This window comes from Cervus elaphus, chromosome 5 (genome assembly GCF_910594005.1).
Source record: "Cervus elaphus chromosome 5, mCerEla1.1, whole genome shotgun sequence".
Taxonomy (NCBI): Eukaryota; Metazoa; Chordata; class Mammalia; order Artiodactyla; family Cervidae; genus Cervus; species Cervus elaphus.
In genome coordinates, this window is record NC_057819.1 from 2,503,722 (window position 1) to 2,529,554 (window position 25,833).

A 25,833-nucleotide genomic window follows, 5' to 3' on the forward strand; every position below is an offset into this window, starting at 1 on the left:
GGGCTGGTTATGACTCCTGTGGTCAGGAGTTCGGGACTCAGTATGAGTGAGACGGCAGGCAACTTTCCCCTTTGGTGCCAACAGTGTTGCTGATTCCAGGCAGGTGAGTGTGGCTGAGTGTCCACAGAGTCACCGAACCTGGCTGAGTCCACCCTGCCTGAGCCCCGGACACCACGAGGGACAGAGGAGGCTAAGAGCAGGACCTGCTCCCTGTGCAAGAGACAGGGCAGGGGCAGTGGGGGCCTCCCGGGCCTGAGATGATGTCAGATGAATCTCCCACCTCGGACCCTGAGATTAGGACAGACCCTGTGTCCCCAGTGATGGGGACACAGATTTTCTGTTTCCTTTGAGACCCTCTCCTGGGAATGGGCTGCTGGAGGGACTTTGAGGACAGAGGGGAGAGGAGGAGCCTCCATGCACAGGCGGCGCCCCCGATGACCTGGACCCAGGGTGGAGCAGCAGCAGCACAAGGTCCAGGAGAAGCTGAGCAGGAAGCCCCTGGGCAGCCACAGCGCCCCCAGTGGGAGAGGAACCTGGTCTAGTTTCGCAGGCCTGGAGCTCTGGGGGAGTCTGAGAGGTGGTCACAGGAAAGGCAGGAGCAGCAGCCTGGGTCTCAGCTCAGCCCAGGGATGGCCAAGAAGCCAAAGTGTCCTGAATCACACTCACCTGTACTATATCTCTCTGGTTCTGACCTGACTCTCAGGGACTCTGTCTGCCAGGACCCGCCTCTGGCATTTAGGGCCTTCTACTCAATTTTAGATAATCATATAATATGTGGTTGCCAAAGAAAAGGCTTGGGAATGAGGAAGAATGAAGAAGATCTGAAAGGATTTCTGGGACAAAGTTTCTGGTGTGGGGCTCAGACCCCAGTTTTAAATAAAACAGACAACAGAAGTGGCTGCTTTGGCAGAGGATGGTTCAGCCCCAGGAGGCCCATGTCTGGAGGAGAGCAGGTTTTTGTTTCACTTCCCCCCTGGCCTGGAGCACTGTGCCACCATAACTACTACTGTCATAAGATGCACAGTAATAATTAGCCTCGTCCTCGGCCTGCAGCGAACTGATGGTCAGGGTGGCTGTGTTCCCAGACTTGGAGCCGGAGAATCGGACGGGGACCCCCGAGGCACGACTGCTAGCATGGTAGATGAGAGTTCTGGGGGCTGATCCTGGGAGCTGTAGGTACCAGTCCACATTATTACCACAACCAACTTTGCTGCTGCTTCCAGAGCAGGTGATGGTGACCCTCTGGCCTGGAGACCCGGACACGGAGGACGGCTGGGTCAGTATAGGCTGAGCCCAGGATCCTGGAAGGGAGAGAGACAGAGATGGTGACTCTGGAGTCCAAGAATGAGCTCAGGGAGCAGGGCCCGTGAGTCTTCCCAAGACCCTTCCCCTGTCCCCCCATCCAGTCACCTGTGCAGAAAGAGACCACAGTGAGGAGCAGAGGGGACCAGGCCATGGTGGATATGGTCAGGGCATCCTCCCTTCTGTGGCCCCAAACCTGAGCAGAGGTCCCCACACCGCTCCTTCCCCTCTTCATACTCTGAGAGGGGGAGGGGCCTTTCATGCAAATGATGATCCTCCCCCCCAACTCCCACAATGCTCTGATGACCTCTGGGACATGGGTCAGTGTCCTGTGCCTGAGAGAGGCCAGTTGTAGTCAGACGTGGGGTTGCGTGGGGTTGGGGGTGGGAAGTCACAGCTGGGAACCGTGAGCAGAAAGCACTAGAAGTACCAGGGGACTGGTCTCTGCTCTCACAGATCCAGACACCCGAGAAAGGCCTCCGATCGCCCCCTGGTGTCCTGGCACAAACACACATCCTAACCTGGTGATCAGAGTTCTTAAGAGTCTGATCCTCTACATAGAAAACCCTAAAGACTCTACCAGAAAATTACTAGAGCTAATCAATGAATATAGTAAAGTTGCAGGATATAAAATTAACACACAGAAATCCCTTGCATCCCTATACACTAACGATGAAAAAACAGAAAGAGAAATGAAGGAAACAATACCATTCACCATTGCAACAAAAAGAATAAAATACTTAGGAGTATATCTACCTAAAGAAACAAAACACCTATACATAGAAAACTATAAAACACTGATGAAAGAAATCAAACAGAACACAAATAGATGGAGAAATATACCGTGTTCATGGATTGGAAGAGTCAATATTGTGAAAATGAGTATACTACCCAAAACAATCTATAGATTCAATGCAATCCCTATCAAGCTACCAACGGTATTCTTCACAGAACTAGAACAAATAATTTCACAATTTGTATAAATACAAAAAACCTCAAATAGCAAAAGCAATCTTGAGAAAGAAGAATGGAACTGGAGGAATCATCCTGCCTCACTTCAGGCTCTACTACAAAGCCACAGTCATCAAGACAGTACGGTACTGGCACAAAGACAGAACTATAGATCAGTGGAACAAAATAGAAAGCCCAGAGATAAACCCACGTACCTATGGAGACTTTATCTTCGACAAAGGAGGCAAGACTATACAATGGAAAAATCACAACCTCTTTAACAAGTGGTGCTGGGAAAACTGGTCAACCACTTGTAAAAGAATGAAATGAGAACACTTTCTAACACCATAAACAAAAACAAACTCAAAATGGATTAAAGGTCTAAATGTAAGACCAGAAACTATAAAGTTCCTAGAGGAGAACAGAGGCAAAACACTCTCCGACATAAATCACGGCAAGATCATCTATGACCCACCTCCTAGAATATTGGAAATAAAAGCAAAAATAAATAAATGGGACCTAATGAAACTTAAAAGCTTTTGCACAACATAGGAAACTATAAGCAAGGTGAAAAGACAGCCTTCAGAATGGGAGAAAATAATAGCAAACGAAGAAACAGACAAAAGATTAATCTCAAAATATACAAACAACTGCTGCAGCACAATTCCAGAAAAATAAATGACCCAATCAAAAATGGGCCAAAGATCTAAATAGACATTTCTCCAAAGATGACATACAGATGGCTAACAAACACATGAAAAGATGCTCAACATCACTCATTATCAGAGAAATGCAAATCAAAACCACAATTAGGCACCATTACACGCCAGTCAGAATGGCTGCTATCCAAAAGTCTACAAGCAATAAATGCTGGAGACGATGTGGAAAAAAGGGAACCCTCTTACAGTGTTGGTGGGAATGCAAACTAGTACAGCCACTATGGAGAACGGCATGGAGATTCCTTAAAAAACTGGAAAGAGAACTGCCATATGACCCAGCAGTCCCACTCCTGGGCATACACACCAAGGAAGCCAGAACTGAAAGAGTTATGTGTACCCCAATGTTCACCACAGCACTGTTTATAATAGCCAAGACATGGAAGCAACCTAGATGCCCAAGCAGATGAATGAATAAGAAACTATGGTACATAGACACAATGGAATATTACTCGGCCATTAAAAAGAATACATTTGATACAGTTCTAATGAGATGGATAAAACTGGAGCCCATTATACAGAGTGAAGTAAGCCAGAAAGATAAAGACCAATACAGTATACTAACACATATATATGGAATTTAGAAAGATGGTAACGATAACCCTATATGCAAGACAGAAAAAGAGACACAGATGTATAGAACAGACTTTTGGACTCTATGGGAGAAGGCGAGGGTGGGATGATCTGAGAGAACAGCATTGAATCATGTATATTATCAAGTGTGAAACAGATTGCCAGTCCAGATTGGATGTATGAGACAAGTGCTTGGGGCTGGTGCACTGGGATGACCCAGAGGGATGGGATAGGGAGGGAGGTGGGAGGGGTGGATCAGGATGGGGAACACATGTAAATCCATGGCTGATTCGTGTCACTGTATGGCAAAAACCACTACAACGTTGTAAAGTAATTAGCCTCCAACTAATAAAAATAAATGAAAAACAAGAGTCAACTTTCCCCAAAGTGGTTTTGAAATTACACCCTTCAGGCTGTGTCTGGATGGGAAACAACAGCCAACTGTACCTTACCATGTAGTGCATGTGAGTGTTACACAGTGGATGTGTGACTTTGAGATTTTAAATGAACCAAAATGTGTTCATGGATTAGTAAAAGTCTAAGGTCATCACTTAAAATAGATGCCTAAATTTAACTGAAGAAGATGTTGTTGTTAAATCACTAAGTTGTGTCCAACTCTGGCTTTGTTTTAATTTTGCATTGCCATGGTACTGTTTCTAAAACATAATTTTCCTTGTCGCCTGTGTTCTTTAAACAAGATAATTGTAAAGACTTTCTGACACGTATGGCATCTCCACTGAGGGATTTTTACGTCGCAGCGAGACGTTCTATCTGTGAAAACAGGGCAGACTGTGTTATAGAGCCACAGGTCTGTCTCAGATCTGAGATGAAGGACAGGACATGACACGGCAGGCTAAGGTGGGGTCCTGGGCCTTTCCATGCCTCCAGCTCGTCAGGAGGAGGGGCCTTACGCAAATCACTTCCTCCTCTCCCTGCCCAGGTCACCTGAGGTCCCCTTGGGTCGGGGGACTTGAAGGAGGCAGATGCTGGACCTCACACAGAGCGGGGACACAACCAGAAGGAGCCCCTGAATGATGGGGCGATGTGTTTCAGCAAACGTGCTCCCGTGACCTTGGTGACCTCGGTCCTCTATCCCATCCCTGGAGATTCTCAGCCTGAAGGGGGAGTTGCAAGTCTACCTCTGCTGTTGCTAAGTCGCTTCAGTCGTGTCCGACTCTGTGCAACCACACAGACAGCAGGCTCCTCCGTCCCTGGGACTCTCCAGGCAAGAACATTGGAGTGGGTTGCCATTTCCTTCTCCAATGCGTGCTCGCATGCATGCTCAGTCGCTTCAGTCGTGCCCGACTCTGTGCGATCCCACGGACAGGTTCCTCTGTCCAGGGGATTCTCTAGGCAAGAATACTGGGGTGGGTTGCCATTCCTTTATCCTAAGTCTTCCTCTCTTGCCCCAATAATCTAGCCTTTCCCAAACCTGAGACCATCTTTAGAATGTTGTCTGTCTTTCTCAGGGACCCCTGTGTCCCGCCTGTGTGATGTCATTTGTCCTCCTCCACCGACCCTGAGCCCAGTAGAGTATCCAGAACCTGTGTCTGGTGTGAAGGGTAAGGGGTGGCCCTAGAACGCAATCTTTTAAACTGTCTCTAGTCCCAGCGGTGGGGGGACCAGGACAGGAGGTGGGAGAGACATGTAGAGACACACGGCCAGGCTTGCAGTGACAGCCTCCTGTGCTGTGAAAAGCCACGAATATGGGGAGTAACTTCAATAGAACTGTGGATTTTAGGGGTAAAGATCACCATGTCATCATGCAATTATGATAGCTGGCAAGTTCAGTTCCAACAAAGCTGGCATACATGTCTCATTATCGGAAATAGAAAAGAACACCCTGTGTGAACAGGTAGGTGTGGTGAGCATCATGGACACAGTAAAACTCCCTTCCCGGGTGGTTTGGCTGTGGAGCCCTTGGACTTGGAAGGGAGGAGGGATGTGGGGCCAATGGGGATGAGAAAGAGCTCAGACACCTCAAGTGTTAACATGTGTGGAAGAGACGGGAAAAGTCTTGTTCATCTCTTGTTTCTTTGAAATAAAAATGTAAATACTATTCAAATTTTGTGTTCGTATTGGATTTGCTTCTAAAATAGCTGTTTATTAAAATTCACATGATTTTTGTCACAGGTGTTTGAGAACCTCAACTCATAGAGGTGAAACATATATATTCCTACTTCATTTTTTTCTTATTATGTGAACATATTGATGACAGTTTGGCGGAACTTGTGATTTCATATATTTCATGTTACAAGTGTGAATATAAAGTATTAATATAACGGAAAGGAACGAGTAAGGGAGCCACAAAAACTGAAACAATATCAGTTTCCATCGTTCACTATAAAATGTTGAATCTGCCAAATAACACAAGAAGGATAATTTCAAATGACATAGATGGTGACAAAGGGTCCTTGCCTGCATCCCTCTTCCACTGTGAACACCAGGCGTTCTGTCGGCAATGGGGCAGCCCCTCTGCAGGGGTCTCTCATCCCCTGTCCATATATCCCTGGAGGTCGAGGTTACTGCAGGGAGTTCATTTTTGTTGTATGACCATCCCTCTGTCTTTGGTTGGATGTCAGGTCTGGGTACTGATCCCATGAGAGTCGAGCAGGAACTGAGAGGCAAGCCTGTGGCTCTGAGCTGAGAGCTGTCGTGTCCCCTGGGGTCCTAGGTGCAGCAATGTCACCCTCCAGTGAGGACCCTGCTGCCCACGTGGGCAAGAGCCAGGGGAGGAGGTGCCAGCCTGCCTGGCCAGGACCCTGAGCTCTCAGAACCAGGCCCACAGCGCCCCTTGCTGGACTCAGACCGCCTTCTCCCCCACTTCACACCACAGCCTCCTAGAAGGGCTTTCTCACATTTGCAGGAGGGTCTTCCTGATGTCACCTCCCAGGGCAGTAGAATGAATCTTCTTCATCGAGTTTGGGCCTGGTCATTGATTTCTCCAGGTACCTAATGACCTCAGACCCCTGAATGGTATGCTGATAAACCAATGAATTTCAGGATTCCCTGATGTCTGAGTTTGCTCTGCCTAGTTCGTGGGTTCACTACCAGAACACAACCACCTGAACCAAGTCCCAGGATTCAAACACCCGGCGTGCCCGTGGGTTGTGCCTGGTCATGATTCTGTCTGAGTTTCCTTCCCAGGTTGATATGTAGTCAAGGCTGAATTTGCAGGGTCTCCCGGGACCTTCCCAGCACACACTGAATGGCTGTGTTTTTATCTCTCTCTTTGCAAAGAGAATAGGAGGCTCTCAGGTACAACAAATCTCTTCTTGATCACTTCCAGGGGTTCTCATTTACCCTTGATCATGGTCCTCAGAGTACTTCTTTTTGACTCAGATATTTAAAGATGTTTTTAGTCTAATTTTGTAATCTTTCTATATTAAATGTTTGGTATAAAAGATTATGCCTATAAATGGTAATCTCATCCTTGTCTGGGCTCTTGTTTCATCTCTGGTTGAGAAACCCTTATGACCATTACCTGATCTTCACTGGACATGGTGAAGTCTAACCTTCTAACCTTCAATTGTTAGAATCCCTGGAGATTTAACGGAGGTGGGTTTATAAGGTCTGCATCCAAAATAGTGACATTTATCCAATATTATCTCAAACAAGGGACCAGGGAGGGAAAATTGGGAGAGACCATGAGGCAAAAGACGAGATATGGGCAAATGAGGAGTGTGAGAGGCGCGTCCTACTGGGGAGGGTCTCCCAGTACCTGGAGAGGAGGGGAGCAATCCCCAGGTAAAGGAAGGACCCAGCTTCCATAAGGGTCAGGGTTGAGGCAGAGCACAAAGCCTGGAGCAGGAGAGGAATGGGCGGGGGGATGGGAGAGGCCCCCTGGGGCTCCAGGGCGCAGATGCTGGACTTCTGCTTCCTCAGCATCCTGCTCAGGACCTGTGAGGAACCCTGTGTGTCTGGGCACATGGGTATTCTGCTTGGATTTGGAGACCAGAGAGAAAGGGAGACAATTTCATGGACCCCATAAAGATGGACCAGGATGAGGAGGTGAGACTGCCTGGATTTAACAGCACAAGTGGCAGCAGAGACCTAACCCAGCCCTGCTGATGTCACCGTCAGGCTCAGGGCAGGGATGGGTCCCACCCTGGAGTAAAGGGCAAACTTCCATCAGACATCCCCATCACACGGGAATTCCTTGTGGCTGTGCTTAGTGATGGGCTCTGTGACACTGATGACCAGTCTCCTCATCAGGATGGGGTCCAAAGTGATCCAGGAGGGCGGGGGACCAACCAGGAGCCAGAGAGCAGGGCTGAACTTCTCAGTGTCCCTCACCTCTGTCCTGGGTCACAAAGGCAGGGCTTTGCCTGGAATCCCTGGTCATCATTGCAATGGGGATCCCCGTGCCCCTGCTGGTGCCTCTGCAGGAGATGGTGCTCTCAGATCTGGGCTCATCAAGGTCATCATAAGCAGAGGGACGTGGGCATATATTGTGGCATATATTGCTCCTGACAGTCCACAGACCACCCCAACTCTGAAGTCGGAAATGCTCCGATGGGGTGGAGAGGAGAGGAGGGGAGGGCAGGACACAGCGAGCAGGTGTGGGTCAGGAGAACCACTCCCGGGGTTCCCTGCCTGCTGCGATGTATCACCGGTGCCCCTCACTTCTCAGGGTCACTCCTCTGACCTTTCAGGAGCACAGGTCACGCCCTGGGGTACAATCCGCCTGCTGGGATGGTCCACAGACTCTGCTGAAGGCACATCTGGGAAAGCCTCCTGCTCCTGATCTCAGGGAAGGGAGCTCAGCTCCACGGCTCTCTTGTTCACATGGATGATCGGGGTGCACTTCAGTGGTGTCAGAATCTGTTTACATTTTCTGAGACTTCAGCAAAACTGACTGAACAATTGGGAGTAGACTGATTATGAACCAGAACATGCCCCAGGAATTCATTGATTCTGGGGAATTTATTTAAAATTTGACAGTTCTCTGAGAACAAACCCCTGATAGGCTGAGGTTCTCGTCCCAGTTTCCATCTGCCTGTGTCTCTGTGAGAAGCCCTGTTGTACCAGCCTGCACGGTCAGAGTCAGCCTCGTCCTCAGGCTCCAGCACAGAGACGAGCAGGAGCCCTGCATTGTCCGAGGAACCTTTGGATCCAGAAAACCCGCGGGGGACCCTGGAGCCTGGTTCTTCCTGGAGTCTGAGTGGTAGGACAGGAGGGCTGAGGAGGCCTCGCTGGCTTCTGCTGGTCCCAGTATAGAGCACAGCGGCAACAGGGATGTCCCTGCTCAGGGTGCAGGGAGCCACAGCGTCACCTGTGGTCTGGGGGGGACACGGGTCTCCCCACACATGGGCCGTGACACCACTGACGGTCTCAACAGTCCAGGGCATCAGGGCTGTGGTGTGGACACCCACACCAACCAGCTCTAGGGGCTTAGCTATCCTGTGTGAGAGAAACCAAGGATAACCAGGGATAGAATTCATATACCTGCAACCTTATAGACGACAGCTAACAATACAGCCATTAAGTTGAGATTCTGCTAAATTATCATTTGAAAATAATAGGAAAACACACTACTCAAGATCAGAAATTAAAATGATAGTGTTTGAACATGGTGGTTTGAACAAACTTGCTTTCCATTAAATGGTCTTATGTGGATTAGAAGGACTGCGAAGAGCAGTTTAGGACACTGGGGTGAAAACCTTGGCAGTAAGCTGTCAAGTACGGCCAAACATTCGTGGTCCCACCGTGTGAAATGAAACACGACTTATGTCCATTTCAGAGCTGCTGCTACAGTGTCTCCTTTGACAGAGATGTTTCAGCCCCGGGAGGACCATGTCTGGAGGAGAGCAGGTTTTTGTCTCACTTCCCCCCTGGCCTGGAGCACTGTGCCATGATAACTACTACTGTCAGCAGATGAACAGTAATAATCGCCCTCGTCCTCAGCCTGCAGCGAACTGATGGTCAGCGTGGCTGTGTTCCCAGAACTGGAGCCGGAGAATCTGTCGGGGACCCCCGAGGCTCGACTGCTAGTACGATAGATGAGGGTTCTGGGGGCCGATCCTGGGAGTTGTTGGTACCAGCCCACATAATAACCACCACCGATGTTGCTGCTGCTTCCAGTGCAGGAGATGGTGACCCTCTGGCCCGGGGACCCGGACACGGAGGACGGCTGAGTCAGCACAGCCTGCGCCCAGGATCCTGGAAGGGAGAGAGACAGAGATGGTGACTCGGGGGTCCAGGCACGAGAGCAGGGAGCAGGGCCCGTGAGTCTTCCCAAGACCCTTCCCCTGTCCCCCCATCCAGTCACCTGTGCAGAGAGCGACCAGGGTGAGGAGAAGAGGGCACCAGGCCATGGTGGACATGGTCAGGGCGTCCTGCCTTCTGTGGCCCCACAGCTGAGCAGAGCGTCCCCACACCGCTCCTTCCCCTCTTCATACTCTGAGAGGGGGAGGGGCCTTTCATGCAAATGAACGTCCTCCCCCCAACTCCCACAAGGCTCTGGTGACCTCTGGGACCTGGGTCAGCGTCCTGTGCCTGAGGGAGACCAGTTGTGGTCAGACATGGGGTTCCGTGGGGCTTGGGTGTGGGAGGTCACAGCGGGAACCCTGAGCAGAAAAAACCAGGAAGGACCAGGGGACTGGTCTCTGCTCTCACAGGTCCAGACACTCAGCAACGGCCTCTGATCGCCCCCTGGTGTCCTGGCACAAACACAGATCCTGACCTGGGGATCAGAGCTCTTAAGAGGCAACTTTTCCCAAAGTGGTTTTGAAATTGCACCCTTCAGGCTGTCACTGGATGGGAAACAACAGCCAACTGTACTTTACCCTGTAGTGCATGAGTGTTACACAGTGGATGTGTGACTTTGAGATTTCAAATGAACCGAAATGTCTTCATGGGTTAATAAAAGTCTAAGGTCATCACTTAAAACAGATGCCTAAATTTAACTGAAGAAGATGTTGTTGTTAAATCACTAAGTTGTCTGCAACTCTGGCTCTGTTTTAACTTTGCATTGCCATGGTACTATTTCTAAAACATAATTTTCCTTGTCGCCTGTGTTCTTTAAACAAGATAATTGTAAAGACTTTCTGACATGTATGGCATCTCCACTGAGGGACTTTTACGGCGCAGCAGGACGTTCTATCTGTGAAAACAGGGCAGACTGAGTTATCAGAGCCATGGGTGGGTCTCAGATCTGAGATGAGGGACAGGACATGACACCGCAGGTCGTTGTTCTGAGGACACTCAGAGGTGACCATAGGGAGCAAAGCTGACTTAGACATGGTCCAGTAGGAGCAGCAGTGATCGCCCCGGGGGCAGAGCCCCAGGAGAGCGTCTGCTTTCCCAGCCGGGGGCCCCAACAGCGTCTCTGCTCACTGTGCATAAAATCAATCCCACAGCAGCTGAGCACAGGCACTCCTCAGCCAGGAATCATTTCCCAGGTCTCAGGACCAGGGTTTCTCTCCCCACCTGATTCCTCACTCGATGGCACACAGGACAGAGTGTGAGGTTTCAGGGGATAAATCAGCCACACGAGGGATTCAAAATCCCCTGGGACACAAGGGGAACCTGGGGAGGAGCACCGAGGGGATGAGCAGGGGTCACACCTGAGAGCCAGAGCCCTGAGGCTTCTCGGGAAGGAAGGGTTAGAGAGGTTCAAGGAGGGGCCGAGGAAGTGAGTGTAAAGTTCAGGAAGATTTGGAAACATGTCCAGGATATTCTCATAGAGTGAACTGGGTCATCACCATGGAGGTCAACACTGTAGGTCTGTAGAAAGAGAGAGGCCCAGGATCAGGAGGAAAGTCATGAATGAGGGGAGCAGGAGGGCAGGCTCTTAGCAAAGAGATGAGGAGGAGCAGGAGCAGGCTGAGGAGAGCTGGAGGGGTGTAGGGGGTGGGCTCTGGGGGCTCCTCCCCTCCTCTGTTTCTGAGAAGAGGGTGGGGACTGATGACCACCTCACCCCTTCACCCTCCAATTCTGGGTGCTCGGCTCCATGTGCAGCATCACTCCCAGGAGGAGGCCTGGGGGCCGCGGCTCAGAGTTTGTCTCCTGAGAAGAAGCACCTGCTGTCACCCCCAACTCAGGCCACTGATCCCGGTGCAGGGCCAGGTCAAAGGACCACGTGGGTGTGTTGAGGTTTTGCCAGTTCTGAGCTGATAAACAGCGCCCCCTGGTGACGAACTCTGGAACGTTCATGGTGTTGAAAGTGTGAGCGAGGTGCTGCTCAGTTGTTCGTTCTCAATCCTGTCTGACCCTTGGGACCCCATGGACTGTCTCCCACCAGGCTCCTCTGTCCATGGGATTCTCCAGGCAAGAACACTGAATTGGGTTACCGTTCCTTGCTCCAGAGGATCTTCCCAACCCAGGGATAGAACCCACATCTGTTATGTCTTTTGCGTTGGTAGGCGGGTTCCTTACCACTAGTGACACCTAGGAAGCCTTGTGAGGAAGGAGGGGCAGCCTTTTTTCCAGTCACCAAATACGTTACCAATGACGAAATAAATGAATTAAATTATAAATATTACATGTCTTTGATACTATACAGAGAACTTTTTTATTTTCACACATTGTATTGTCAGGTTATTCTGACAAGCTTGTTCTCATGATTCCTTTTTTCCCCCTTCATTAATATCCTTTTCCTTTGGACCCAAGAGTTTTTGTATTTGCTCACCAGATAGATTTGATGATTTGTCCCTAAAAATATCTGTCACCTGATTTCATCATCTGATGCATCTCAGCATTGATGTCTATGCTGTCTCACTTCCCTTCAATATTTAGTTTCCTGGTTCTTGATCGAAGTGACAATTTTTACTGGATCTTGGACTGTGTAGAAATTACTTGAAGAAACTCTGAGTTCCGTTTCCTTTTCCTTTAACAGGAGATCCTTCTGTGGCGGAAGGACAGGGATGTGCGTTCACTGCCCACTGACCCAGCAAGGGCGGCACTAACCCCCCTGCTCTGTGCTGCTGACTCCGACCTGGGAACCGGGGGCAACTGCTGTCAGCAGCTCCTTCATCCAGGGGGTGTGTGACCACCCCTTGTGAGATGCTTCCCTGGGGAGGGGAGTCGAGCTGAGGGGGCAGCTGTGCTGCAGTCAGGGGACACTCAGTCCCCTGGGTTCCATGCTCTCAGGGACTCCAGGAAAGGAGGGGCAAACGCCTTGCCCGGGGAGCCCCATGGCTGTGGGGGAAGCAGAATTTTGTCTCTTTCCACTCTGGCCTGAAGCACTGAGGAAACTTTCAAGCCGTCAGCCCATGAGAAACTGTAATAATCAGTGTCATCCTCAGACTGAACTGAAGTGGTCAGAGAGGCCAACTTGCCAGACTTGAAGCCAGAGAATCAATTTGGGACCCCTGAGGGTTGTTTCCTGTTTTCATAGATCAGAGGTGTGGGGGACGATCCTGGGAGCTGTTGGTTCCAGCTGACATAATTACCCCCAGTGTTGCTCCTGTTTCTAGTACTAGAGATGGTAACCCTCTGTCCCTAGGTCCCGGACACGGAGGGCGGCTGAGTCAGCACAGTCTGGGCTCAGGATCCTGGAAGGGGGAGAGACCGAGATGGTGACTGTGGGCTTCAGGAAGGAGAGGAGGGAGAAGGGACGTGTGTTTTCCCAGGGCCCTTCCCCTGTCCCCCCATCCAGTCACCTGTGCAGAGAGCGACCAGGGTGAGGAGCAGAGGGGACCAGGCCATGGTGGACATGGTCAGGGCGTCTTGCCTTCTGTGACCTCACAGCTGAGCAGAGAGTCAACATACCTCTCCTTCCCCTCTTCATGTTCTGAAAGGGGAGGATCCCTTCATGCAAATGAACCCCCTTCCCCAAACAATTTTCTGACCCCTCCCTGGGCCCTGGGTAGACCCCTGTGCCTGAGAGTGGCCAGTGGGTTCACTGGGGCGGGGCTGTGGGGGTCCCGGGGTGGGAGGTCACACTGGGAGCCAAGAGCAGGGGCCACCAGGCAGCGCCAGGGTCCCAGCGCCCATCCCCCATCCACACTCAGGATCGGTCCCCGCGCGCCCCCTGGTGTCCAGGCCGAGACACACATCCTGCGGCCTGGTGACCGGAGCCCTTGGGGCAGACCCTGGCCCTGCTCTGTGCTCTGTCTCATTCTTGCCTTCTGGCCGGGCTTCCGTTCTGTGTCCCCTGTGACCTCAGGGCCGTCTGTGGGCTCCCCTCTGACCCTCAGGGTGAGTCTGTACACGGCGCCCTCACAGCTCAGGGTCAGGTCTGAGGGGAGGTCGGGGACACGTATTCCTTTAAATCAGGGTCAGGTCAGGACAGTGATGACCCCGTGGATGCAGCCTCCTGACTGTGCAGGACGTGGGTGCTTTCTCCTTCGTTAGAAATGAAGCAGTGCCTTACACACGCACACAGGCACACGCAGATTGCTTGGAGGTGCTTTTCCAGTGAACTATAAGCATTTTGCTTTTATACTCCGTGACCCCACTGTAGTAGTTCCCGGTCTCCTCTTTCCTATGTAAGTTAAATAAAACATTTGCCACCTGTTCACTCCCTATTGGCTTGGGAATCAGAAGCTGCCATTCTGATGAGGCTAACTCTGCTCCCAGCTCCCAGGATGCAGAAGAGAAGGTGACTGGGGCACCATCTGTGTCCAGGTGCCTGGATCATGATCACCCCCATCCTCCTCTTTCATCCAAGGTTAGGAGCCCACAGTCATCAAGGAACCTGAGTGACCGCGTCTGGAGCCAAAAGACCCATCGCAGATCCTGAGGGTTGGGGACCAGCAGGCATCATGGTTTGGGGTGTCTGGCTGGGACCTGTTGGTTCCCAGACACCTCACACCGCCAGCTCTGCTGCTCTTTCCAGGACTGGAGGACCTGAGCACTGAACTGGACAATGGGCCCGGCTGACGCAGCGCAGACTGTGCTCAGGATTCTGTGCTCAGTGGGGAGGGGACAGGTGGCATGTCACTCCTGCACAGCCTGACTCTGAGCAGGCAGAGTGACCCTTCTGTGGTGTCAGGAACCAGCATCCTTCCTTCTGACATCTAAGGGCTCTGCCCCGTCCCCTCTGCTCATACCCCCTCCTGCTTCTCAAGGGAAAGCAGGTATAAGGAAGCAGCACTATAAATCATGAAGGGCTTGCACTATCTGGCTACTCAATGCCTTCCTGGAAGAAAATATTTCACTCCTGTTCAAATTTTCTTTTGTATTTCTACTGAAAGTTTATCGTTGCCATACAAACATGGTCAAAGTTTATGCTTTTAATTTTACAGCTAGAAACAGATTAACAAACACTTTTTTTTAAATTGTTTTTATTAGTTGGAGGCTAACTACTTTACAATATTGTAGTGGTTTTTGCCATACATTGACATGAGTCAGCCATGGATTTACATGCATTCCCCATCCTGATCCCCCCTCCATCCTCCCTCCCCACCCCATCCCTCTGGGTCTTCCCAGTGCACCAGCCCTGAGCTCTTGTCTCATGCATCCAACCTGGGCTGGTGATCTGTTTCACACTTGATAACATACATGTTTTGATGCTGTTCTCCCAAAACATCCCACCCTCGCCTTCTCCCACAGAGTCCAAAATTCTGTTCTGTACATCTGTAACACACACTGTGAACTCCTTTTCAGTTCAGTTCAGTCCCTCAGTCGTGTCCGACTCTTTGTGACCCCTTGAACCACAGCACTCCAGGCCTCCCTGTCCATCAACCATCTCCCGGAGTTTACCCAAACTCATGTCCATCCAGTTGGTGATGCCATCCAGCCATCTCATCCTCTGTCGTCCCCTTCTCCTCCTGCCCTCAATCCTTCCAAGCACCAGGGTCTCTTTCAGTGAGTCAGGTCTTCACATCAGGTGGCCAATGGATTGGAGTTTCAGCTTCAGCATCAGTCCTTCCAATGAACACCCAGGACTGATCTCCTTTAGGATGGACTGGTTGGATCTCCTCGCAGTCCAAGGAACTCTCAGGAGTCTTCTCCAATACCACAGTTAAGAACCATCAATTCGTCTGTGCTCAGCTTTCTTCACAGTCCAACTGTCAGATCCATACATGACCACTGGAAAAACCATAGCCTTGACTAGATGGACCTTTGTTAGGAAAGTAATGTCTTTGTTTTTTAATATGCTATCTAGGTTGGTCATAAATTTCCTTCCAAGGAGTAAGTGTCTTTTAATTTCATGGCTGCAATCAACATCTGTAATGGGTTTCATTTATATAATTTTAAAATTCTATAGTACTTTTAATAATTGTGAACTTGAAGATTTTTGTATTCATTCTCATTTTCAGCATAATTAATTCTCATATTAATTCTTCATTTCAAAATAATTTCACATATTTTTTAACTTCTATTATTGATTTGCCAAACTTACATGGAAGTGAAGGTCTGGGAAAAACATTCCCCCACCCGGTGAGTGCATGACTCCACGTAACCCCACTAGACCAGGCTGTCAGCACCCTGTATGTTTCAGGGCATCTTCACTTTCTGGGACCAGCAAAAGCAGCTGTGGAGAAAATCTATGAGTGTGTGTGTGATTGGATGGGGGGTTTGGTGGGGGGTGGTCCTTGTTTTCTCTATTCAGAGTTTACGGGTGTAGGTTCCATTTTAAGCCTTGGAAATGCCAGCTTGAATTTCAGGATCCCTGAAATCACACTGACACCCTCTTCTGTTAGAGCACCTGAGTCATAATTCTCACCAACAGGTTGCGGGTCACAAAGGCACTCTTGGTGGAGAGGTGACCCCAGGTGCCCACTGCAGGGGAATCTCAGAACTCCCTCGCTCCTGGAGTTCAGGAACCTCTTGCTGCACCTCCCCTTCTCAGACATATCAGCTTATCTGGGACTAGAGGAGGATGGTTCCAGGACTGTTTTTTCCTCTATGTCTTTTCTCATAGTTTCTATTTCTTTGGTAGAACTTCCTCCCTTGTGCTTCATGGCAGGTGATGACCGTGTTTGCAGGGAGAATTGTGATCCATTTGGGAATGATTGTTATCTTTTGATTATTGGAGTATAGCTGCTTTACAACGATACTGTGGTGTTGGAGAAGACTCTTGAGAGCCCCTTGGACAGCAAGGAGAACAAAGCAGTCAATCTTTAAGGAAATCAACCTTAAATACTCCTGAAAGGACAATGCTAAAGCTGAGGCTGCAATACTTTGGCCACCTATGCGAACAGCCGACTCATTGGAAAAGACCTTGATGCTGGGAAAGACTGAGGGCAGGAGGAGAAGGGGATGGCAGAGGATGAGATGGTTGGATGGCACCACCGACTCAATGGACTTGAACTTGGGCAAACACCAGGAGATGGTGAGGGACAGAAAGCCCAGCGTGCTACAGTGCATGGGGTCACACAGAGTCAGACACAACTTTGTGACTGAAGAGCAGCAAGCTGTGTTCCACCGTTGTGCTCTGTTCAGTGACTGTATCTTAGTGACACTCAGTGTTTGGAACTAAAGCCTGGGGTACCTGCTCACTGTGTCTGTGGTTTCTCTTGCATGCTTGTCATTTTCAGCACACAGACTTCTGGTCTTCCTCAGATTTGTCTTAGAGTGTTTTATATTGATTGCATCATACTCGTTAGCGTTTTTATTTTTAGAAACTGGAGATTCATTCAGTTCAGTTTAGTCGTGTCTGACTCTCTGCAACCCCATGGCCTGCAGCACACCAGGCCTTCCTGTCCATCACCCACTAGCAGAGCATACTCAAACTCATGCCCATTGAGTCGGTGATGCCATCCAACCATCTCATCCTCTGTCGTCCCTTTCTCCTCCTGCCTTCAATCTTTCACAGTATTAGGCTCTTTTCAAATGAGTCTGCTATTCACCTAAGGTGGCCAAAGTATTGGAGTTTCAGCTTCAACATAAGTCCTTCCAATGAATATTCAGGACTGATCTCCTTTAGGATGGACCTCCTTGCTGTCCAAGGAACTCTCAAGAGTCTTCTCCAGCACCACAGTTCAAAACCATCAATTCATCAATGCTCAGCTTTCTTTATAGTTCAACTCTCATATCCATACATGACTACTGGAAAAACCATAGCCTTGAGTAGGTGGACCTTTGTTGGCAAAGCAATGTCTCTGCTTTTTAATATGCTGTCTAGGTTGATCATACCTTTTCTTCCAAGGAGTAAACGTCTGTTAATTTCAGGGCTGCAGTCACCACCTGAAGTGATTTTGGAGCCCCCAAAAATAAAGTTTGCCACTGTTTCCACTCTTTCTCCACCCATTTGCCATGAAGTGATGGGGCTGGATGCCATGATCTTAGTTTTCTGAATGTTGAGCTTTAAGCCAACTTTTTCACTCTACTCTTTCACTTTCACCAAGAGGCTCTTTAGTTCTTCTTCAGTTTCTGACATAAGAGTGGTGTCATCTGATATCTGAGGTTATTGATGTTTCTCCCGGCAATCTTGATTCTGGCTTCTGCTTCATCCAGCCCAGCGTTTCTCATGATGATTCATTACTGAACTACAAAATACAATTCACTTCTGCATGTTGATTTTTATATCACAAAATCCCAAGTGAAACACTCACAGAAGCCTGTCTTATTGACCCCTTGACCCTGATTTGGGCCTGGCCAGAAACCACCTCTTCTGGGCTCAACCATGGTCTCCACTGAAAGGTTTTTATCTTAACAAGCTATGTTTGTCCAAGAAAACTGCATTGAATAACAGTATTTTAGCAATCTAAAAGCTGAATTGAAGCAAAAGATAGAATATTATCAAATCTGCCGGTTGGAGGAAAATAAGTTCCTTGTCTAACATCTGACAATTGAAGTCACCCCCTGAATTAGACTTCCTCCAAAGCACCAGCAGGTGTGAGTGGAGGTTTTCCTCTCACGTCCTCCCTGGTCTGAAGCGCCGTGTAAGCATTAGTGCCGCCATGCCCCACAGCACAGACAGAGTCGGCCTCGGCCTCGGGCTGCAACCCAGAGACAAGCAGGAGCCCTGCGTTGGCTGAGGCGTGTTTGGATCCAGAGAATCTGCTGGGGACTCCAGAACCTCGGTTCTTATGGGAGTCTGACTTGACCCTCAGGAGGTACCATGGAGGGCTTCCTGGCTTCTGCTGGAACCAAGATAAGGAGAAATCACCAATATTGTAGCCACTGCTCAGGGTGCAGGAGAGTCTGGCTGACGCTCCTGGAGACGCAGAGAGGGAGGCGGGCTGAGTCAGCCCAGGCTGGAAGAGGGAGCCTCCTCCTCTCCCCCAGCCTCTGCCAGAGAAGGGGCTGCCAAGCAAATAGGGCTCCACCCAGGGCCCGCCCAGCCCCTCCTGGAGCCCTGGTGGTGGAGCTCAGCTCACAGCCCAGACTAGGGAGCCCCTGGGAGGAAGCCCATGCTGAGACCACATAGGTCCCTGCTCAGGGGTCTCTACAGCCAGAGAGGATGCATGGCTGAATTTCCTCAGGAGCACAGGCCCCTAGGCCAGCTCCTAGAGTGAGGATGCAAAACTGCGTATGCGCAACCCCTGAAGGTTCGAGACCACTCTCCCCCGAGTACTGGCTAGAAAGGTTAACTGATCCAGGGGTGCGTCAGGGCAGCTGTCCACAGCAAGGGGACACTGAGCTGGCCTGAAGGACATGAGGAAGTGTTTTGCGCAATGGTTTAGACAGAGTTCTTCAGCAATAAGCACAAGGTTATATTTCAAACATGGAAATTCTGCAAACATTTCAAAAGTCAAGCCACGCTTTCAGAATTTTCATGGAGATTACATTGACTTGTGAATATCTATTAGTCTGGCTGCTTTACCATTTACCAGCAACCTGGGTAAAACTTTCTCTAGTCATGAGTGACAGTTGGAGTTTTCTTGATTATGTCATATTTATTACTAGGACTTTGCCTGAAAGATGATACAGTTTCTCTGTTTTATGAACAGAACTTTCTTCCTGAGCTTTCTCTTGCCCAATATTGCAGTTTAGCAGAATGCTGGACTGTGCCTGAGCTTTTGAATGTAGAATCCATCACTTCCTTAAGGTATCCTGTACGCATATTTGCTTCATTTGTGCAAATGGTCCCCTATCATCCAGACACACAAGAATTCTCAGTAAATGACCTGTGAGCTTGATCACTCACTCCCACAGGTTCCTTCCTCAACATATCAGAGTTAAATCCCCAAAGTTGAGCTATGTTTTATTAAGTGTTAATTTGAAGGATTTAAATCTACAAAACTTCTATACCCTAGCCCAGTTCCTGGGTGAAAGGTGCTCCCTCAGCAGGTTTGCAGGGACCCCACGGCAGTCCCACACCCTGGGGTTCCACATTTAACCCAAATGTGGTTACATGTTACCCCGTGCTGGTTACATGTAGAAATGAGGTGTTTTTTTTTAAATCACCAGAAAAGGGGGAATAAAATCATACTTCCCTAGGAAGTTACAACCTTAGCCTAGTAGAGAAAATAACTAAAGACATTAAGTCTTTCAGGAAAAATAGGAAATTTTATCATTGAATTACTCCACAAAAGACATAATATATGCTTATTTATGAGAAGTATTTAACCAACCAGAAATATCCAACAACAGTAATTACATGGTTCCTACCGTTTTGCTTTGTATGGTTTTTTAATCAAACATTCAAAAAGATATTAAAGTTCCTAGTTCCTTAAGAAAGCAGTTTAAGTTTTCTATATTAACCTGAAAATAGAACACATAACAGGGAACAATAGAAACCACTCTCGATAAATATTTATCCAAATACTCTAAAGAAAAAGTTAACAAAGAAATGCCAGTGTCAGTTTCAGTAACTGATACTCTTATCAAGTGCTAGTGTTTTTCACATACAAGTTTGTTTTCTATGAGGATATTTAAAAACTAAACTTCACACTACTACCAGTAAAAGCCACATCAAAGCAGCAACAATAGCAGCCTTTGTAGTATGCCAGTACACGCTTTTCACACACACTTCACTCCGCACAGGTCACCCTGTGAGGCCTCTGCCCGGAGTTGGGTCTTGTCCTGTGCACAGACTCTCCCAGGAGCCACCTCCTCCTTGGAGACACCTTCTGACTCCTCACGTTCCAGCAACCCCTCCCTGACCCAGACTCCACCAGGACCCCACATGGACCAGGAAGAGGGACCCGAATCTGAACCTCGTGGTGAGGGAGCAGGACCAGGAGCTCCTGGAGACGGGCTTCACAGGGACGAGGGTTCCCATCAGGTGGGACAGTTTGCCCAGTGTCCTGGAGCCCTGAGTGGTTTCTCTGTCGTCTGGCCCAGCACCCTGTCTGGGACTCTGCACTGGGCCCCCTGCTGGCCACGGGCCCCTCCTTGGGTTCCTGGGATGCCCCAGCCCTCAGGCACTGCTTGAAGTTGAGATCATGGTGGAAGGATGTGAGTTGGCCATGAATGGTCTGTTAGCACAGGGCAGACACACAGCGCAGCACAAAGGGATGGAGATTTTCCTTTCTACACATTTCTCCTTGTGCACATTGTTGAAATTACAAACGTCTATGGAGAACAGACTCATGAGCACCCTGCACCTTCACCCAACATCAGCCCTTATCAGTATGATTTCCCTCCTTCAGTCATATTCCTCTTAGCTCTCATCCTACCCCATCACTGAATCACATTAGAACACTTCCTAACATCAACACTTCCACAGGACACTCTTTAGTACATACACACGTTTCATGTTCCAAATCTCATGTGCATTCGAGAAATTGATTCCGACTAGTGTCACGGGAGTTGATTTGTGTTTTCACTTCCACAATGCTGAGCTAACCGAATGCTGTACTCCTTGAAAGAGAAAAGCATATAAGGATCCTATTTTAGAGCTTTGAATCTCATGGCATGACTTATTTCATTGAAATGATGTCTAGATTGGATTATACTTTACAACCCAGGGAATATTTTCTGTGAGATAAGGCCCGGGAGGTCGTGCAAAGAGAGATGACCCTCAGTGATAGGTGCTGAGTTATGAATGTACTCGGAAAGGTGGACACTCTCAAGGTCCGTCTGTAGTTGCCCACGGATCTCTGGATCCGGCAAAGGGAGGGCAGTGGGGAGGGGCCATCACTGGGGTTTTGGTCTCACTTCTCTGCCCGTGTCACTGTGGGTTACACGAAGCTGCTCCCACTGCCATGGCCTGCCCCACAGATGTAGTCAGCCTCGTCTTCGTCCTGGATGTTCTGGAAGGTCAGGGACCCTCCAGGCCAGAGCCCAAGCCTGAGAAGCAGTCAGAGATCCCATCCCCCTTGGATCCAGCAACACCACTGGTGCCCACTCGCATCAGGAAACGGGGGCCCCTCCCTGGGCCCGGCTGGTACCAGTTCACATAGTAGCTGCTGTAGCCGCAGCTCAGGGTGCAGGTGAGCTTGGCCGAGGCTCCCAGGGAGGCAGATGCAGAGGGCGGCTGTGTCAGCACAGGCTGGAAGAGGGACCCTGAAATCCCAGACACCCTTCATGTCCTGAGGAAGGACAGGGAGGTACGCTTCCTGCATGTGGTGGGAGTGGTGAGGGAGGGGGCGTCAGGGTGCTGAGGGCTGTCCTGACCTCTGCAGTGAAGGAGTGGGGTCAGGAGTGCAGGGGAGGCCGGCCGCCCCAGAGCTGTGCTGAGGCTGCGACTGCCGGTCTGTTAGCCCCCCACCCCCAGGAGAAAGAGCCCCTCAGACAAATGTGCCCCTGTCGTCTGACCTACCAATCACCTCCCTGGGTTCTGTGTGTCCCCCAGGGTTCAGTATCATATCTGGGAGGGTGGCCTGAGCTGGGTCTGTCCTGAGGTTCCCCAGGGACACAGAGAGGATCCGCTGTTGGGCCCAGCGACCACTGAGAAGAGACCCAGAACAGGGTCTGGTTTCCCAGCTAAGATCCCCCAGGACCTATCTGGGCTCACAGTGCATAAAATCAATCCCACAGGAGCTGAGGACAGAGGCACCCCAGCCAGGAATCACTCCCAGGTCCTCAGGACGCAGGGTTTCTCTCCCCACCTCGTTCCTCACTCAGTGGGCTCAGAGGACAGAGTGTGACCGTTTGCAACAATGAATCAGTTGCTGGAGGGACTCATGGGTCCCCTGGGAAATGAGGTAGAACCTGGGGAGGAGGGGAAGGGGGTGAGCTGGGGTCACACCTGAGAGTCTGAGACCTGAGGCTTCTGGAGAAGGGAGATGTCGGAGAGGTTCAAGGGGAGGAGGAGGAAGTGAGTGTCCCATTCAGGAAGATCTGGAAACACGTCCATGACCTTTGACAAAGTGAACTTGATCATTCTGGAGGAGGTCACGGGGTGGAGGGCTGTAGAAAGAAGGGAGCCCGGGACTGGGAGGAAAGCCATGAGTCAGAGTGGAAGGGAGGGAACGGAGGCTCTTAGGGAAGCGCTGAGGAGGAGCGGGAGGAGACTGAGGGGAGCTGAGGGGTGCACTGGGCTGGGATCCTGGAGCTCCTCCCCTCCTCTGCTCCTGGGGAAGAGGGTGGGGCCTGATTACCACCTGAGTGCAAAACCCTCCAGGTCTTACTCATGGGCCCCCTTTGCAGCTTCACTCCCAGGAGGAGGCCTGGGGGTTCAGGGCCCTGAGTCTGTCCCCGGAGCGGAAGCACCTGCTGTCACGTCCAACTCGGGCCACTGAGCCTGGGGACTCGCCCAGTCAGGGGCCCACCTGATGTGTTCAGGCTTTGCCGGTTCTGAGCACGTGCACAGCGCCCCCTGGTGACGCGCTCGGGGAATGACCACGGTGGGGAAATAACGAGGAAGGAGGGGCGGCTGCCTGTTCTCAGGTCGTGAAATACTCCAGCCATGAACGAATTAATTAAACAACAGTAAGTATTACATGTCTTTGAGTACAGTCCGTGCCCCAACCCTGCCGCAGGCCACCACCGACCCACGTCTTCGCTGGAGACTCCCGGACGCCCACAGGCAAGTCTGGGACGGTCTCCTGTGGGGTCACTGCTCCCTCCTCCTGGTCCCGGCGCACAAGCTTCTGTTGCGCCCCCCAAGAGTCTGTTAGCCAGCCCTGTGTAAGTTCCGGCAGCTCCACGGTGGGGTTACTGCGACCTCCTCCAAGAGGACTTACGCCGCAGCCACACCCAGAGCCCCTGTCCCTGCGGCAGACCTCTGCCGCCCCGGACCTCCACAGGGGATGCTCAAACACAGTTCTGCCTCAGTCTCTGTGGGGTCCTTGGGTGCCAGTGCAGACAAGGTTTGTTTGAGCCCTCTGAGCGTCTCTGGCGGGAACGGGACTTGATTCTAAATGCAAATTCGCCCCTCCTACCGTCTTGCTGGGGCTTCTCCTTTGCCCTTGGATGTGGGCTGTCTCCTCACAGCTGCACCATGCCTCCCGTCTGACTGGGGCTTCTCTGACCTTGGATGTGGGGTATCTATTCAGGGCTGTTCCAGCGAAGCACAGGCGCTGTTCCTGACTTGGACATGGGGTATCTCCTCTCAGCCACTTGCAGCGCAGCCGCCACTCGCCATGACTATATATTTCTATACTAAATGCTTGATATAAAAGATTATGACTAGAAATGGTAATCCTTGTCAGTTTCCTCCTTCATTCCTGGTTGAGAAACCCTGATGATCTGTTACCAGATCTTCATTGGACATGGTTGACCTTCATTTGTTACACTCCATAGATTTAATGAGAGCGGGTTTATAAGGTCTATGTTCAAAATAGTGACATTGATCCAATATCAGGTCAAACATGGAACGAGGGAAGGAAAACTGGGAAAGTCACGAGGGATAAGAGGACAAAATGAGCCAGTGAGGAGTCTGAGAGCTGCGTCCTAACGGGGACGGTCTCCCTCACCTGCAGAGAAGGGCTCCTAGGTGCAGTGTCCAGAGAAGGGGAGGCACCCAGATTCCATGGGGTCAGGGTTCAGGCAGAGCACAAAGCCTGCAGCAGGAGAGGGATGTGCAGGGGATGGGAGAGGCCCCCTGGGGCTCCAGGGCGCAGATGCTGGACTTCTGCTTCCTCAGCATCCTGCTCAGGACCTGTGAGGGACCCTGTGTATCTGGGCACATGGGCATTCTGCTTGGATTTGGAGACCAGACAGAAAAGGAGACAATGTCATGAATCCCATAAAATGGACCAGGATGAGGAGGTGAGACTGCCTGGTACTGACAGCAGAAGTGGCAGCAGAGACCTAACCCAGCACTGCTGAGGTCACCGTCAGGCTCAGGGCAGGGATGGGTCCCACACGGCGGTAGAGGGCAAACTTCCATCAGACATCCCCATCACACAGGAATTCCTTGTGGCTGTGCTTAGTGGTGAGCTGTGTGACACTGATGACCAGTCTCCTCATCAGGATGGGGTCCAAAGTGATCAGGAGGGCGTGGGGACCCACCAGGAGCCGGAGAACAGGGCAGAACCCTGAGTGTCCCTCACCTCAGTCCTGGGTCACAAAGGCAGGGTTTTGCCTGAATCCCTTGTCATCATTGCCATGGGGATCCCCGTATCCCTGCTGCTCATTCTGCAGCAGACGATGCCCCCGGATCAGGGTTCATCAGGGGCATCACAACAGAGGGAAACGGGCACATCCTGTGGAGACCCTGCTCCTGACAGTCCACAGACCACCCCGACTATGAAGTAGGAAATGCTCCGATGGGGTGGAGAGGAGAGGAGGGGAGGGCAGGACACAGCCAGCAGGTGTGGGTCAGGAGAACCACTCCCGGGGTTCCCCGCATCCTGTGATGTATCAGCGATGCCCCTGACTCCTCAGGGTCTCCGCTCTGATGGTTCAGGAGCACAGGTCACGCCCTGGGGTACAATCCGCCTGCTGGGATGGTCCACAGACTCTGCTGAAGGCACATCTGGGAAAGCCTCCTGCTCCTGATCTCAGGGGAGGGAGCTCAACTCCACGGCTCTCTTGTTCACATGGATGATCGGGGTGCACTTCAGTGGTATCAGAATCTGTTTACATTTTCTGAGACTTCAGCAAAACTGACTGAACAATTGGGAGTAGACTTATTATGAACCAGAACATGCCCCAGGAATTAATTGATTCTGGGGAATTTATTTAAAATTTGACAGTTCTCTAAGAACAAGCCCCTGACAGACTGAGGTTCTTGTCCCCGTTTCCACCTGCCTGTGTCTCTGTGAGAAGCCCTGTTGTACCAGCCTGCACGGTCAGAGTCAGCCTCGGCCTCAGGCTCCAGCACAGAGACGAGCAGGAGCCCTGCATTGTCCGAGGCACCTTTGGATCCAGAAAACCCGAGGGGGACCCCGGAGCCTGGTTCTTCCTGGAGTCTGAGTGGTAGGACAGGAGGGCTGAGGAGGCCTCGCTGGCTTCTGCTGGTCCCAGTATAGAGCACAGCGGCGACAGGGATGTCCCTGGTCAGGGTGCGGGAAGCCACAGCGTCACCTGTGGTCTGGGGGGCCAGGGGTCTCCCCACACACGTACCATGACACACCACTGATGGTGTCACAGTCCAGAGCATCAGGGCTGCGGTGTGGAC

At 50.7% G+C, this 25,833-nt stretch overlaps 1 protein-coding gene and 1 gene segment (V, D, J or C); both read right to left on the bottom strand.

Annotated features, from left to right (window-relative positions):
* LOC122693629 overlaps window positions 1-9,935 on the bottom strand; it is a 463,707-nt gene extending 453,772 nt beyond the window's left edge. Inside the window, 2 exon segments of the V gene segment in view lie at window positions 9,398-9,704; window positions 9,814-9,935. Coding sequence covers window positions 9,398-9,704; window positions 9,814-9,868 — 362 coding nt within the window.
* The window catches only part of LOC122693634 (immunoglobulin lambda-1 light chain-like), a 473,571-nt gene that overhangs the window by 442,154 nt on the left and 5,584 nt on the right, over window positions 1-25,833 (bottom strand). The window lies entirely within an intron of this gene.